Raw genomic sequence first — 18,153 nt, forward strand, 5'->3', positions numbered from 1 at the left:
ACTGGTGGGTCTATCTATCCCACTATAAATAGGAGGTAACGGCAGAAGAAAAGTCAGCCGCTGATCCTGCAGTCACGTAGCAGACAGACAACGATCTGTACGTGGAGAGGAAGCTGGGTCTGAAGCACAGCCTGGATCTATAAACACAGAGAACAAGGCCCTGCACTTCCAATATTGATTTAATATGGCTGTGAGTCCAACTTCACAGTGAGATGCTGCGGCCTATGGAGAAAACACAGGCACAAAGACATCAATAGAGACCAAAACTAAGATGTTTCCTGTCTGGCGAGTAAGCACATTTACCGTATAGTACTGCAGTGTGGTTGCAGTGCCGTTTTACTTGGTGGTATGCTTGCAGTAATGTAACGTGAGTTTTAAGTCCTGGAAGTTGCTATTGTATATAAGTTGTGGTATATAAGTTGTGGTATTTAATTTCCCTTTCAGAATTTTTCATATCCTCATCTTATCATGTTATCTCACATACAAACACAGGCAAGTGCACATATATGCACACACAATACTGTTTGTGTTGTCATATGTCTAGAGTAAGCCCTAATCTTTCTGGCCTTGACACTCTTTCTGTCCTGATACCTCTTGCTGGAGGGGGACATGCCCCAGACACTTCTATAGGTTTTGGTGAGGAATAAGGAGAAAAATGAAGAGTAGGAAAATGTGTGCGTGTGTTTGTGTGTGTGCGTGCGTTTCTATGTGTGTGTATGTGTGTACAGACATTATTGTGTGCTGGGATGGCCTGAGAGCATCCACTGATCTGCCAAGCCTGGCTATATTTATCAAGCCCTCATCCCTGGCCCGTCCCCCCCGTCTCCTCAAGCCTTAGCACTGCTTAAGAGGTTCCAGCAACATGCCAACGTTAATCAAAACTAAGACTTATTTCCCCTGCCCCGGTGACGCCCAGGGCAAGCCGTGGACTTGTTATTTTTCTAAGACCCCACACAGGAATTTATCTGCCCAAACCAATTGATTTTTGGAGCCTAGAAGCCTCAACCATCACCTCCTTTCCTTTTGGCTTTAAAAAGTTCACAGCCCTATGGGTGGCTTAATAACATAATTTCAAACAAACAAGGTTTTTGGGCCAAAGTGTCTCTGTAACTGGCAGTTTCTTGTCGGGGCTGTGAAGTCGTGAAGTGTGTGCAGTGAAATGTGTGTGTAGTGAAATGTGTGTATTTGCTGAGACATCTTTCTCTTGATTCAGTGTAGAGTTCTCATTCTCAGCCCGAACCCTATGGGCCGGGACGGGCCCAGTTTTCCTCTCCCCGTGCTTTTCTAAGACAAGGGCTGTTTCCTCATCTTCTCACTCTGCTGCTGCATTGTTCTCAACACCAGTTTAAATCAATATACTGTTTTAAGGGGTTTTGTTCAGGTTCAGGCTCATTACATTTCTGTGATGTTGGACCGGTCCTAGGCTCAGGCTTCAGCTCACCAAGCTTGGGTAAGACAGGCTCGAATTTTCAGGCCCGATGATAACTCTAATTCAGTAGCCCTAAAGAGAACAGGGAGCTCAGTAATTTTAAACATCAGCTTTTAAATGGAATAAATCTAAGGGGAAAGAGAACACACACACACACACAGCTGCTACAGGCAGACTGGCCTGAGGTTACTGAGTGATGCGATCATATGGGGGGATTCCTGTACTTCATTTGTCTCCTCGAATGTAGAACAGTTCTTCACTTCCTACACATTGAGAAGATGACAACTAATGTTGCCAAGAGCATCCACTTTATTCTACTGCTTTTGCAATTAAATACACACAGTAATATCCACCCATCCATATTTCTGTTCATCAGACTACAGTATTTATCTATAGGTCAACCCATCCATTACCCCCACCATTCACTCAGCCAACTACCTTTCATTGTGTTTGGTACTCTGGCTACCCATTCATTTGGCTTTCCATCCACCCATGCCTCAGCAGGGCAAACAAACAAATAATTGGGACACAGCATATTGGCTAAACCTGTAACATACCCCAAATCAGAGATAAAACAGCACAAAGAAGAACTGCGCATGGCACTAACACCCTGCTGTGAGAAATGAAAAGGAGGAGATATGTGCTTCTGGGTAGCACAGGGATGGGGCTACTGGCAGCCCAACAGGGATGGGCTACTGGCAGCCCAACAGGGATGGGCTACTGGCAGCCCAACAGGGATGGTCTACTGGCAGCCCAACAGGGATGGGCTATTGGTGGCTCAATTAAATGAAACAAAAATAAAAATGTATATATATTTATCATTTTTACAAATGTTTCTCTCCGTTGTCAAGAGGGTGGCCGCTAAAATGCTTTGCTCACAAGGTGCGGTGGGCCCCCACCAACAAAATGTTGCTTATGGCCCCCAAATGGCTAGTGCCGACTATGACTGCATATGTGGGTATGGATGTGGGTACACAAACCCCCGAATCACTGCGGCCCCTCATGATTATTTAAGAAGGAAAATAAGATGCCCAGTAAAGCATTTTAATGAAATAATACAATTTTACGAGCAGGCAGTTCTTCTGTGACCAAGCTCCAGGATGATTATGCAGGGGTGGGGAGGAATATGGTTGCTGCTGTGTGACGTTGGCTTGTGTTCCCACAAGGTCACTTCCCTGAGGAGTCACTCTGCTGGCCTGATTTACACCAGGATTCAATATGCAGATTTACTGATGATGCAGCAGGATCCTGTTTCTAATTTCTGATTGCCACCTCTGTGGTCCACAATGCTCTGGAGTAGAGTGGAGCAAAATGTGTCTGAGGTGTTAAAATTAACAGGCCCTATTATTTAACCCAGATTTTTTTGTGTGAATTTAACTAGGCTTTGATTGGTTGGTTGAGGAGGGTGTTGCCTAATGAAGGCATTTGAATTTTGAAGCAGCCTTATTATTATTCAATCTTGGTACTCAGTTTTTAGCACTACCAATTTTACCAATTGTTACCTTTCCATGTCGGCTCGGAACACAATTAAAACCCCTCACATTTCATGAGTTGTGCGGTTAGGCCATGTGATACAGTGAAGCTACCTCTTACTAAATTCCATGGAATCCCTTTACATTCCAAAAGCAAACTTCCTCAGAGATGTGTCCAGCCACAGAGAGTTACTGGTGAGCATGTCCCTTCATTTCAATGTTTCCAAAAATAGAAAGTCATTAGGCGAGTGGCAGGTGATGGGCAGATTAAGAAAGCTCTGCAGTGGCAGCAGTCCCCTGATGAAGACACTCCATCATACTGGATGTATCCCTCTCTCAAGCCCCAATCTATTCCCTCCTTCTCTCAGGCTACCATCATTTTAATCCTGCCCTCAGTCGGCAGAGTTGTGCAACAGCAAATATGGTTAAAGGACAGCGCTAGGGGATGTCTTCAGGACTTTGAGAATAAATTATGCTCATAACTGTGCCTTGATTATCTTACTGTAGCTATACCACACAGGGCTGTGTTGTCAGTAGTAAACCTCCTCACCTCTGCACTGCAACAACTGATGTGTAGGTGTGCAGCACAAAATGGCTGCCATGGGTGCTGTAGGTGGGCTCATTGTTGGTGAAGGAGGCAAGTTACTTCCTCTTGACATTACAAGCACATTGTGACCTGGCAATATACAGTACATGTACATTCATGTAATTTTACATTTACATTTTAGTCATTTATTATCCAGAGCAACTTACAGGAGCAATTAGGGTTATGTGCCTTGCTCAAGGACACGTCGACAGATTTTTCACCTAGTCAGCTCAGGGATTCGAACCTGCAACCTTTCGGTTACTGGCCCCAACGCCTTTAACCGCTAGTAGTTAATTACATATTTCTCAGAAAGAAAGAGTGATGGAGGAAAAGGAATGATTCGTTGATTATGCTTTATATTGCCAAATACTTCAGCCACCCAAGCCATGGACAGTTCACTCTGCTACCATCCGACAAACGGTACCAGAGAATCAGCTCTCAGACCAACTGGCTCCGAGACAGCTTCTAACCCCAAGCCATCACACTGCTAAATAGCCGTAAGACTGCTAAATAGTTAAATGGTTACACAGACTATTTGCATTGACCCTATCTTGCACTGACTCTACGCACACTCACAAGACTATATATACACATTATAAACACACCATTACAGCCATTACAGTGAGTCCATCCTCCTATAGCTCTTCCCACAAGCCTCCTCTCATACACACTCACGCACACTACATTGACACTCACACACATGCATACCAATACAACACACACACACACACACATCATAGGCTGAAGGCAGGGTAAAGTGACTAGGCATCAGAATGGATAATAGTAAGAGTAAGAATAAAAAGATTAGCAACAGCATATGATGAGTGTGAAAGTGTGTGTGTGTGTATGTTTGTGTTGTATCGGTGTGTGTGTGGGTTTTGTGTGAGTGTCAACGTAGTAGTTAACATTTTTATTATCTCTGCATTGTTGGGAAGGGCTCTTAAGAAAACATTTCGGCTCATTTCGGCTCATGATAAATCAAATTTGATATGAACTGCGTGGACGAGCAATTTCCTGAACTTCAGCAAGCTTGCAACAACTCCTAAAGCCAGTCTTATTGGAGCCATATTTTTTCTGTTACAATTGGTGCTTGAGGGAAAAATGTACAATTGCAAATTTGGAATAGGACTGCAACAGTGCATTAAGTTTGCTGGAGCTCTATGATTCAGACACCATACAAATTGTAACAATTGGTGTTAATTAAAAATAGATGGTGATGTCATTCAACAAAATGGGTATTGAACATAATGTTGTCACTCATCCCCATTACATAATATATTGAAATGCCAATTCTCCTAAGGTCTCCAGTGTGACGTGCTCTTAGCAATCTATTATGCACATAATTGACAGGAAATATGCTCTAACCGGTAGTGGGATCCATCTAAATGAGAAGGGATGGATAGGATGTAATGCACCCCACAAATCAATTATCCTGCTCTGAATAGAAATTGAGTATGCATTGAAAACAAATCAAAAAATGAACGAACATAGGAACAATGTTATCGTCCTGTCATTATAATCCAAATATGCTTGTGATTCTAGGTATCCTGGCTTTTGGAGATCAGAGAAGAGACGAAGAGTGTGTCCCTGGGGTTCTGAGTTGTGTTCCGCTTAACAATCCAAATCCTCTAAATCCTCCTTGGCCCATTTCAGCTCTTTGATTGCTCCTTGTATTTTTTTATTACGTTGTATGACATTCTTTTCAATTTTGTACGTGTGTATGTGTGTTTGAGAGATAGTGTGTTTGTGTCTGTGTGTGGAGAGAAACTGCCTAATATCCTACTGGGCATTCAGATTATCAAGGATGGTAATCTGTTTTTCCTGAATAGGTCTTTCCACCTTTTGACAATATGATTCTTGGATGTGATCCACTATAGCACACATTGATTGAGGTAAAATGTCTATTGTATTTTCTGCATTCTCCTGTGTGCGTGCGTGTGTCTGTGTATGTGTGTGCAATACAACCAGAAAGTAATTTATTCTATGATAAGCAACGACAAAAGGGAGAAAAGCACCCTGTCAGCACCCATCAAGATGCCACTGTTTGATAGGCTAGGCAAGCACAGTAATCAATCTACTTTGAAACGTTATGCAAGGCTGCAGAGAGCTTGTAAAATGTATTGTTTGGGCTTCTCTGTCAATAACTCTACTGTAGCTTCCTGACATTTTAGAGTTTGTAGTGGTGGAGAGTTGCAGTGGTATGGCTGCTGCAAGCATACCTACCTTTACATACAGTTAAATCATGAACAGATAAAAAATGATGTTGTCCATTGTGGTCTGATTCAGTCATAGTTTTGCAGAACATAGCATATCTACCCTTTGACAGGAAGGGGCATACTATTCAATGTTAAGCATGCTATTCAATTGCATTCTCTGTTATTGCAGAGCACACGCTGGTTGAATCAATGTTGTTTCCAGGTCATTTCAATTAAATTACATTGAACCAATGTGGAATAGATGTTGAATTGACGTCTGTGCCCAGTGGGTTTTTAGGAGCCTGTCACTTTGTTTACCCCCTGGTTTCAAGTTTTACCCCATAAGAGAGTGACGCCAAGGGTAAGATATACAGTACATCTGTCTAATTTCCTGCTTGTCAACCTGTCATCTAGCACTGAATCAACATTAAAGACAGGAAAATGTTGTCACACATTGTCAATCGCAAAGTGTTGTAGTGTTGGCTGAACAGGAAGTGGGAAATAGGACGTTTAAGGACTCTAAACACATTTTACTTGGTGATTTGATCATTCGATTTACCCATCACTGCATTCTATGTCAATGTAATTGTATCAATATCTGTAGCTCTTTGATCACAATGAAGTATTGGACTCTTCCCACATCTTCGATAACCCCTATTCACATGAGATTGGACTTCATGCAAGCTGCTAACGCAACCCCCCCACCTTCAAGCTTAGAGTTTTCTAACCAAGCCAGAGACTGAGTGAAATTCGTTTGAGGTTAATGCCAAGAGTTTTTTTCTCTTAATCTCCTTTGCTTAGTAGCATCTCATCTGGCTTCTTGGAATCATGTGAAAGTACTACTGAACACTGCCGGTCATCTCATAATGGGAAGAAAAGGCGATTAAAAAGAGGAAAGTCACCCTTTTCAAGAGCACTCTCTTTAAAAAATTCTTAAAGTCAGATGTGTAGTCAGAACTAAAAGCACCCTCACATTTGACTACCCTAATTATGCCATAGATTGAAGTTTGGGCTGGGAGAGAGGCCACTACTGCGACTTTTATAAGGGAAGTGTTATTCTCTAGCAGAAAGTGGGGCGCAGGCACAGTTTGAAAAAAAGTCCATTAGCGTCTCACCTCTTTTGAAAGGAAACAAAGCCTTTAAAGTTCCTTAAAAGAAAATGTGTCTAATAAGCCGGTCATGGTACACGTCACAGATGGATATAAAAAGGAGGTACTTATAAAAGTGCTGCTTAGAAAGGCCTGCTGTGCTCTGGCCCAATTACAGCTTACTTAGCTGAGAGCCGCAGAACATGTATGTGCTAGCGTGTGTCACATGAAGTTAAGATATTTATGAGCTGCTCACATGGTTGAAGCTGGTTGAGAGAATGCCAAGAGTGAGCAAAGCTGTCTTCAAGGCAAAGGATGTCTACTTTGAAGAATCTCAAACAATAGTTTAAATTTTTTTTGGTTACTTTGTGAATCCATGTGTGTTATTTCATAGTTTTGCTGTCTTCACTATTATTCTATAATGTAGAAAATAGTAAAAATAAAGAAAAACCCTTGAATGAGTAGATGTGTTCAACTTTTGACTGGTACTGTACGTGAACCTTGGCTGGTTCATTAAACCCGCAAATTCAGACAAACAAGGTATAATGGGTCCGCACTCAAAAAGATGTTGCTTAAAGTTGACCTCAATTTTTTATTATTTTATTATTTTCACTGCATCAGGGATAGCGTACACAGACGTTCCGGCTTTGCAGCCTTCTTCAGTGTGTAGGTACAATTTGTGCTATTTTTTAAATACATAATGCTTGACATACAAAGGCATGATACAAACATTCGTTCCAATCCTTCAATGAAATCAATGCATGCTTGATGATTTACATGTGTAAATCTCTACTCAGAGTCTAGTTAAATCGTAATGAAAACAATTTTCTCTATGATCACCCCCCATCCCAACACACACACACACACACACACACACACACACCGCAGTGTCTCTCGCCGCTACTGTTCGTGAACTCTTTGTCCTGATTCTCTTGCAGGTGACAGAGACTCGTACGGGCCCGCTGGGATGCAGCAGCTATGATAATCTGGACTCAGTGAGCTCCGTCCTCCTGCAGAGCCCAGAGAGCAAGCTCCATCTGCAAGGTAAACATACCCGTATCTCTTACCGTACTTTCACTACGGGAGGCTACATTGGCTGGGGGGGGGTTAAGATCGGGGTCAATTTTCCACTTTAGCCTCCAGTCCATTTAGGAAAAACACCTCTTTTCACGATTTGTGAAATTAATTTGAATCTATTTTGACTAATAAAACAGAGATGGAATTGAATTTGCTCCACAATTCCGCTCTCAGTGATCTTCTTCCGTTACTTTGGTCTTGGGTCTCCTAATGATAATAATATGGTCATACAGCTTACCAGAGACTTTTATCTGTATCGTGTGTGGCCCATGAAGTAATCAAACCCACAGGCCTGATGTTGCTCGTGTTGTTCAAACCCAGTAAGCATCATAATATTTTAACTTACCCACACAATTCATCCTGGTCCTCTCAGTCAGTAGGGAAGATCTGACTAGTGTTGATCAAAGCGAAGGCTTGCATGCTGAAGAATAGCACGAAAGGTGTAAGCTCAAGTATGTATTGGAGCTCAGACTCTCTATTACTGGCACTCTGTAAGTAGCTATGATATATAATGTTAGCACTCCATTTATACATTATATAGAACAGTGTTCTTTACTCCTGGTGGTGGAAGGCTGCAGTTTGTGTGGGCTTTTGTTCCAGACCAGCAGTAGCACACCTAATTTAGTTAATACAGGTGTTGATTTGTTCATTACTTTAATCAAATGTGACAGTGCTAGGCAAGGACAAAAGTATGGTACCGCTGTGGCCTTTCAGGACTTGGTATGAATAACTTTGGCTAAGAAGATACAACAGACATCTTAGAATTTTCCATTTTAGACTATATATACAGTATATATATAGTACCATTCAAAAGTTTGGACACACCTACTGATCCCAGAGTTTTTCTTTATTTTGACTATTTTCTACATTGTAGAACAATAGTGAAGACATCAAAACTATGAAATAACACACATGGAATCATGTAGAAACCAAAAAAGTGTTAAACACTTCAAAATATATTGTATATTTGATAATAGCCACCCTTTGCCTTGATGACAGCTTTTCACACTCTTGGCATTCTCTCAACAAGCTTCATGAGGTAGTCACCTGGATTGAATTTCAATTAATAGATGTGCCTTTGGGGAATTTCTTTCCTTCTTAATGCGTTTGAGCCAATCAGTTGTGTTGTGACAAGGTAGAGGTGGTATACAGAAGATAGCCCTATTTGGTAAAATACCAAGTCCATATTATGGCAAGAAGAGCTCAAATAAGCAAAGAGACATCATTCCATTGTTACAATACGACATGAAGGTCAGTCAATCCGGAACATTTCAAGAACTATGAAAGGTTCTTCAAGTGCAGTTACAAAAACCATCAAGCGCTATGATGAACTGGCTCTCACGAGGACCACCACAGGGAAGGAAGACTCAGAGTTCTCTGCTGCTGAGGATAAGTTCATTAGAGTTACCAGCCTCAGAAATTGCAGCCCAAATAAATGCTTCACAACTTCTCAACATCAACTGTTCAGAGGAGACTGCGTGAATAAGGCTTTCATGGTTGAATTGCTGCAAAGAAACCACAACTAAAGGACACCAATAATAAGAAGAGATTTGCTTGGGCCAAGAAACACGAGCAATGGATATTAGACGGGTGGAAATCTGTCCTTGGTCTGAGTCCAAATTTGAGATTTTTGGTTCCAACCGCCGTCTCTTTGTGAGACGCAGAGTAGGTGAACGGATGATCTCCGCATGTGTAGTTCCCACCGTAAAGCATGGAGGAGGAGGTGTGATGGTGTAGGGGTGCTTTGCTGCTGACACTGTCTGTGATTTATTTAGAATTTAAGGCACACTTAACCAGCATGGCTACCACAGCATTCTGCAGCAATACACAATCCCATCTGGTTTGTGCTTAGTGGGACTATAATTTGTTTTTCAACAGGACAATGATCCAAAACAAACCTCCAGGCTGTGTAAGGGCTATTTTACCAAGAAGGAGAGTGATGGAGTGCTGCATCAGATGACCTGGCGTCCACAATCATCCGACCTCAACCCAATTGAGATGGTTTGGAAAAGCATGCCAGGTGACTACCTCATGAAGCTTGTTGAGAGAATGCCACGAGTGTGCAAAGTTATCATCAAGGCAAAGGGTGGCTATTTGAAGAATCTCAAATATACAATATATTTTGAATTGTTTAACACTTTTTTGGTTTCTACATGATTCAATATGTGTTAATTCATAGTTTTGATGTCTTCACTATTTTTCTACAGTGTAGAATAGAACATAAAGAACATAAAGATGGTGTGTCCAAACTTTTGACTGGTACTGCGTATCTGCTGATTCTAACTAAATTACAGAAGTATATTTTTTGGCTTGGGTATGCTTCGTTTACACACTGTATTAAAGATGAAATACTGACAGTAAATGCTATGCAATTATCAGCTTTGAGTGACAACAAAATTAGGTCGCAAAGATAGAAAAGTAGACAAACGTAGTAATTAGCTGATTGCTTTTGAAGGAATCGTTTGTGTCAACAGTTATCATCTCTTACTTTCCTCTTATGAATAATCATCTTCAACCGTGCCTTAGATATACCACAGCTCCCATTGGGACAGTGATGAAAGCCACTGTAAGAGTGGTCAAGTTTCTGAGACAAGCTGTCCCTTTTTAATGTATGCAGTTTACCTCCAGTATAAAAAAAACAGCAATTCGGAGCTCTTTAACTTCACCTGCATCTCTCCCTGAAGGGATCATTAAATGCTGTTTGAATACAGAGAATTACTCTGTCTGTCATAAACGCTTTCAAGTTCCCCCTGCCATTCGCTCAAAGGGAATCAATAGGTTTTAAAAGGGCTTAATTCCCATGCAACCTCTGTATTGGCCTCTGATGCTTGGAAGAATAACGTTTTGTCATCCAACTGATATGTGACAGCCAGATGAGCAGCCTGTATCTTTCAGGATGATACGATTTGGTGAGAAAGATGAGTTTTCAAATGCTGCTATTTCATGGTGTGTGTTGAAAGCTATTGTTTTCACATTATTCCAAAGTGGGTGATTATTTTAAAGTGTACTACAACTGAAATCTATCCTCCAAGAGCAATTATCATCTCTGAGTTAGAGTTCATTAGAGAGCTTTTGTCATAAGATTGGTATTATAATGTGCCAACCATCACAAACTCCTCAAAAGTTATAACACTTCAATGTCATTCCTGAGCTGGTGACACCTCTTTAGTCTTTTAACCAGCTGGTGGTATAAATGGCTGTGAAAGATCAGTATTTCCATGTGAAAATGGTGGATGAGCATCGAAAACGTTGCTATTATATTCTTGTTAGTATTGCACTTATGTGGGAACATTGAAGCCACTGTATGCCAAAAGCAGAAGCTTTGGATATGTACAGTAGCTACAGTAGTTGACATGACATTACCTCCAACCTTTCCTTTCATTGTTTGAAGTGTCAAATTCTACTAATTAAACCAATGCTGGTTATTTGTGCCATTTGACCCTCAGGTCCTATAAACTGCACTACAGAGTAATCTGTCATCTCTCTCTGCTGGTGTACCTCCTCTCCACCTCTTGGTATCATAAAATATGGAGCTGAAGCCGAGAGGCAATATGCCCTCTGTGTATGTCAAGGCCCACATGCAGATGACAATAAGACATAGACAGCCTGTTCTCAAAAGGGTTTATTACTCTCAGCATATAAGGGAGGAGATTACATTTTGCACTTTGCAGCAGTCATTTTGTGGTTGTGGTGTGTGCCTGTGTGTACATGTGCGTGCATGTGTGTAGCTTAAGTGTGTTTCAGAGGGCTTAGATACCAATGACACCAGTGGTGAAATGATAGAGATGGTGAGGTGATGGTTTCAATCTCACAAAGGGACGGTAGCAACATTCCAGCCAGACGACATTGACTTTATTTACAAGTGAATTACAAAAGGTAACTTTGAGGGAGTTGACGTAATTGTTGTTTGCCATTAATAAAATTGACTTCCAATTTCTCCCTCTGTTCCATAGAGCACACTGCAGGCAATAACAATTGATGAAGGCTGTAGGGAAAAAAATAGAACAACAATTATATGATTAGAAAATACATAAATAAAGGGAGGGATGAAGAATTACCAGGACACTCATTTCAATTACAGTACATTATTTTCAACCAGGGGCAATATAGTTCTGCAGAGCAGGCTGCCGGCTGCATGATGTTAGGATAAGAGCCAGCCAATCGGGACCTGGGTTCATCAGTTTGGAAAATACAATTAATTCTCCTCATCCAATTTGTTTAAAAAATGATTTGGCCAATTCTCAGAATTCTCTCCAAAAAAGCAACTCTGATGGCCAACTGTAGCTTGCACAACGGCTTGCTATTGATTTAATGCCCTAATGGATTTAATATTGGGACGATCCAGAGAAAATGTCCACAATAGCAATATCTACTGTCTGTTAGAGCACTAGGGATTTATATCAAACTGTTCCTGATGGTGAAAAGAGTTGGGTGGATATATTAAAAAGACAGTCAATGTTCCTGGTACATTTAATGAACACCTTCCATGTGTCTCTCAAATGCCCATTGACCTTTTTAAACAATTATAGAAAGAACAAAAGTGCTGGCAGTTAAAATGTGAAGAGATCACATCTGGCCAAAGTATGAGATCACCCACAGTGTTAACTAAAATAGCTTTTAAAGGTAAAATACAGCATGCCAGGTGTCCTGCTTTTCAATGGTCATGTCAATTAATTATATTTTGATATGAGGTTATATACTCAGCTAGCACAAAGTTCTGAGAAACATATATTTTTGGAGCTTGGGGAGAGTGTGGCTGTCCTATGGTTATTTTTCATAGAACCTTCTCACAACTTTCTGGGAATGGTGCAGGATAGTTGCTTGGCTTTGGAGCATTCTCAGAACATTTCTGAAACTTGACAAAAAAATATTTTCTTGGTATTTCATTCCATGATTACATTTTTATTAAAATTTTGGTAATGTTCTAGCAATAATTGTCAGCGTATGCGCTACTGGTGTTGAAGTCAGGTGCAGGAGAGCAGAGTTGTGATCAGGCACATTCTTTATTAGGGCAGAAGCACAACAAACGGACGCAACTGCGTCAAACCTCCAGCCGGAATGCAAAAAGAGAAATGCGCAAAATACAGTCACAAAACTAACGTTAATAATCAAACCTCCTATGGGTTAAACAAGAATAGCCAGTGGGGAAATTACCAGCCTGGCGCATCACACTGAACATGAAACAAAACAATTCCACACAAGGACATGGGGGGGAACATTTACAACATTAACAATGTCTACACTGTATTTCTGATCAATTTGATGTTATTTTAATGGACCAAAAATGTGCTTTTCTTTCAAAAACAAGGATGTTTCTATGTGACCCCAAACTTTTGAATAGTAGTTTACATACATTTTGCATACACATTTTACATACACATTTTACATACACATTTTGCATGCACATTTTGCATACACATTTTACATATATGGTGCTTTAAATAAAGCAATCACGTAACAATGATAGATTACCAATCATAAGCTCTTTAATCCCACCCCTCAGCCCATCCCACCTATCACCATAGACCACCCTCATTTTGGTTTCCATGTGCCATATATTTTTTAATTGTGCTGTGATGTTTTACATACATTTTGAACCTTTCTAATCGTATTGTATCCACAGATTGTGAGCTCAAGATGAGTATTATTATATTATTTATTGACTGACTATGTCTTTCCAAATCACCCCTCAGTGCTATTTGTATGGTTCATTTTAAGTGAATGTTGGGATTTTTTTTCACCATTCCTGAACCTGTGACCAGAAACAAGCTAAATAGGGGCCAGAATAAATGAGTGATTCTGTCTCTTTGCAGCAAAATCTACAGAGCTGAGATTGTTGTATTACCCCAAAATAAAGTATTCTGTTGGTGGGAAAAATTTTCTATAATAATTTGAAAAACTCAGTGTTGGATCAAGTGTTGTTTTTTGTACCAGTTCATGAACCATGTGCCATGGAATCGGTACATTGAAAATCTCTTCCCATTTATTTTGCAACCAGTATGGTACAGCTGTCAACATTTTTGTACACAAATTAAACTGGTTTATTTATCTATTTATGCCAATTCCTTTCAGCCGATTTGTATCTTTAATACACAGTACCAGTCAAAAGACATCAAAACTATGAAAAAACACATATGAAATCATGTAGTAACCAAACAAGTGTTAAACAAAATATATTTTATATTTGAGATTCTTCAAAGTGGCCACCATTTGCCTTGATGACAGCTTTACACACTCTTGGCATTCTCTCAACCAGCTTAATGAGGTAGTCACCTGGAATGCATTCCAATTAACAGGTGTGCCTTGTTAAAAGTTAATTTGTGGAATTTCTTTCATTCTTAATGTATTTGAGCCAGTCAATTGTAGGGGTGATATACAGAAGAGAGTGCGATTTGGTAAAAGACCAAGTCCATATTATGGCAAGAATACCTCAAATAAGCAAAGAAAAACGTCAGTCCATCGTTACTTTAAGACATGAAGGTCAGTCAATCTGGAAAATTTCAAGAACTTTTAAAGTTTCTTCAAGTGCAGTCGCAAAAACCATCAAGCGCTATGATGAAACTGGCTCTCATGAGTACCGCCACAGGAAAGGAAGACCCAGAGTTACCTCTGCTGCAGAGGATAAGTTCATTACAGTTACCAGCCTCAGAAACTGCAGCCCAAATAAATGCTTCACAGAGTTAAAGTAACAGACACATCACAACATCAACTGTTCAGAGGAGACTGCATGAATCAATCCTTCATGGTTGAATTGCTGCAAAGAAACCACTACTAAAGAACACCAATAAGAAGAAGAGACTTGCTTGGGCCAAGAAACACGAGCAATGGACATTAGACCGGTGGAAATCTGTCCTTTGGTCTGATGAGTGTTGTGGAAATTCTACTCAATAATGAGGAGAGACAACGTCCGTCACTAATCAGGATATTACTTTATTCAAAACGTATTAATAACAGATTCATTATTGCAATAATGAAGCTTGTCGACGAACCATCTGTAGGTGATTCGTTGAGATGCCCAATGAGCGGATTTGAGCCACATCATTTTATAGCAAAGTCCATCCACCTGGATGTTCATGACAAACAACAGATGTATGGAATGGGTCACAAGGTTAAGATTTGTATGAAAGATACTTATAATTCACAGCAGACAGTATCTGCTGTAAAAACAGTTCTCATTGTGTAGAGACCAAGGACTGGACCTGGAGTCATCTCTCCCTGGTACCTTATAGTACAGAAACATTAACTCATGCTATGGAATGTTGTCTTTATCACCAATCGATCATAAATCCACTGTCAGTGTTAAATCTCCCAGAGGACCACTTTCAGTCCACACACACAGATGAGTGTTCTAAAAAAACTATTCTGTTGCATAAATCAACCATTTGTTGCAATAACAGTATGTTAACATAATCTTGTCATTTCTGTTTTGACATGAGTCCAAATTTGAGATTTTTGGTTCCAACCGCCGTATCTTTGTGAGACACAGAGTAGGTGAACGGATGATCTCTGCATGTGTGGTTCCCACCGTGAAGCATGGAGCGGGAGGTGTGATGGTGTGGGAGTACTTTGCTGGTGACACTGTCAATGATTTATTTAGAATTCAAGGCACACTTAACCAGCATGGCTACCACAGCCTTCTGCAGCGATACGCCATCCCGTCTTGTTTGTGCTTAGTGGGACTATCATTTGTTTTCAACAGGATAATGACCTAAAACACACCTCCAGGCTGTGTAAGGGCTATTTGACCAAGAAGGAGAGTGATGGAATGCTCCAACAGATGACCTGGCCTCCACAATCACCCGACCTCAACCCAGTTGAGATGGTTTGGGATGAGTTGGACCGCAGAGTGAAGAAAAAACAGCCACCAAGTGCTCAGCATATGTGGGAACTCCTTCTATACTGTTGGAAAAGCATTCCAGGTGAAGCTGGTTGAGAGACTGCTAAAAGTATACAAAGCTGTCATCAAGGCAAAGGGTGGCTACTTTGAAGAATCTAAAATCTAAAATGTATTTTGATTTGTTTCTCACTTTTTTGTTACATGATTCCATATGTGCTATTTCATAGTTTTGATGTCTTTACTATTATTCTACAATGTCGAACATAGTACAAATAAAGAAAAACCCTTGAATGAGTAGGTGTGTCCAAACTTTTGACTGGTACTGTATGGCAGGCAAACACATTCCCTACCTTCTCCCTTTTCCACTTGCCTCCTCCATTTTTGTGGTAATGCTGCAATCAATTGGTTGTAAATTTGGATTGAGCAGAAATTCCAATATATTTTTAATAGCTGCATATATGACATAACTCCATGGTTTCTATTCATAATATCATTAATAAATATAATAAACATTTGAAAAAAAAAAATCCATAAAGAATATTTTTCTATTAATCAGTATATTTTTAGTTAAACCATAACATTTGTTATAATATTTGTTCTATCTTTTCTGGAGGATAAAACTGAAAGTGTAACCTGCTTTGTATGGTTTGTTTAAGAAAGGGCTATACTTTAACCTGTTAGGGATCCCTTCACCCCCATTCCCGCTCGAATTCCGGTAACGGGATTGATTTGACAACATCCAGTGAAATTGCAGCACGCCAAGTTCAAAAACAGAAATACTCATAATAACAATTCACAAAACATACACGTGTAACACATCAAAATAAAGCGTAATTCTCGTTAATCCAGCCTCAGTGTCAGATTTCAAAAAGGCTTTAAGGCGAAAGCAGACCATGCGATTATGTGAGGACAGCCCCACGCATACAACACATGAAAATCATATTTCAACCAGTCAGGTGCAACACAAAAGTCAGAAATAACAATATAATTCATGCCTTACCTTTGAAGATCTTCGTCTGTTGGCACTCCAAAATGTCCCAGAAACATCACAAATGGTCCTTTTGTTCGATAAATTCCTTCTTCATATCCCCAAAATCTCAATTTATTTGGCGCGTTTAATTCAGAAAATACACCGGTTCCAACTCGCCCAACATGACCACAAAGTATCTAATAAGTTACCTGTAAACTTGGTCCAAACATTTCAAACAACATTCCTAATCCAACCTTAGGTATCCTAAAACGTAAATAATCGATCAAATTTAAGCCGGGATATACTGTGTTCAATACCGGACGAAAGCAAAGTGAAGCGCATTCCAGGTCGCATGCACCAAAAGACTTGAGTCCATCTGAGTGACACATGGAAAGAACAAGACTACTTCTTCATTTCTCAAAAGAAAAACATCAACCAAATTCTAAAGACTGTTGACATCTAGTGGAAGCCATAGGAACTGCAAGCAGATTCCTATTAAAAAGGGCTTACCAAAGAAAAATAATGGAAAACACATTGACCTCAAACATGTTTTTCCCTGGATGGATTGTGCTCGGGGTTTCGCCTGCCAAATCAGTTCTGTTATACTCACAGACATTATTCAAACAGTTTTAGAAACTTCAGAGTGGTTTCTATCCATATCTACTTATAATATGCATATCCTAGCTTCTGGGCCTGAGTATCAGGCAGTTTACTTTGGGCACGCTTTTCATCCGGACGAGAAAATACTGTCCCCTAGCCCAAAGAGGTTTTAAACAACATTTAATTTTCAATAATTCGGAAATGAGAAGTTGTCATCTGTATAAAGGCAATTTTTGAACAAATGATGAGCCTTACTTAATACATCTAATGGAGAAACATCTTGGGTTTAAGTATAACTTAAGTATGAATTAAGCTTTTAGTGAGAGGCTCAACGCTTTAATATTGAATAATTTTAGACCCACAAACTCATATTCATTATGTAAATAGGCATGTTTAATTTAGTCTAGCTTAGTGTTCCAAATCAAATGTAATATTTTTTGCTCATGATTTAAAAAACAAGTTGTCTAAAGTAGGTAGCGCCGTTAGTAAGTAAACTGTGATAGGACCAAAGAGTTAATCAATGTGATTTTTCCATAAATAGACAAGTATTTACCTCTCCATATTTGCAGAATCTGATCTATTTTTGCAAACTTTCTATTGAGATTGACTGTGGTAAGTTAATATGTATTTTTGAGATGTGAATACCAAGTATGTCTACTTCACCATATGCCCATTTTGTTGGTAAACTACAAGGTAGTGTAAACACTGTCTTTTAATGATCCAATACATAATATGGTACACTTGTCATAAATAGGTTTTTGTCGAGAGAGACTAGAAAAGTGATCAAGATCTTCATTGAGACTGTGTATGGATCCAGATTGAGGACTAAATAAAAAACTTGAGTCATCGGCATACATTGATACTTTTGTTTTTATCCCTTGGATTTCTAACACCTTGAT

The 18,153-nt window shown here is 39.8% G+C and overlaps 1 protein-coding gene across 3 annotated transcripts in view; it reads left to right on the forward strand.

Annotated features, from left to right (window-relative positions):
- The window catches only part of LOC139543994 (BMP/retinoic acid-inducible neural-specific protein 1-like), a 153,336-nt gene that overhangs the window by 90,504 nt on the left and 44,679 nt on the right, over positions 1-18,153 (forward strand). For all 3 annotated transcript variants that reach the window (XM_071350629.1, XM_071350628.1, XM_071350631.1), the window contains exon 5: positions 7,709-7,814. In XM_071350629.1, the coding sequence (XP_071206730.1) occupies positions 7,709-7,814 (106 nt within the window). The remainder of the gene's footprint in view (positions 1-7,708; positions 7,815-18,153) is intronic.

Source organism: Salvelinus alpinus, chromosome 18, assembly GCF_045679555.1.
Source record: "Salvelinus alpinus chromosome 18, SLU_Salpinus.1, whole genome shotgun sequence".
NCBI classification, from domain to species: Eukaryota; Metazoa; Chordata; class Actinopteri; order Salmoniformes; family Salmonidae; genus Salvelinus; species Salvelinus alpinus.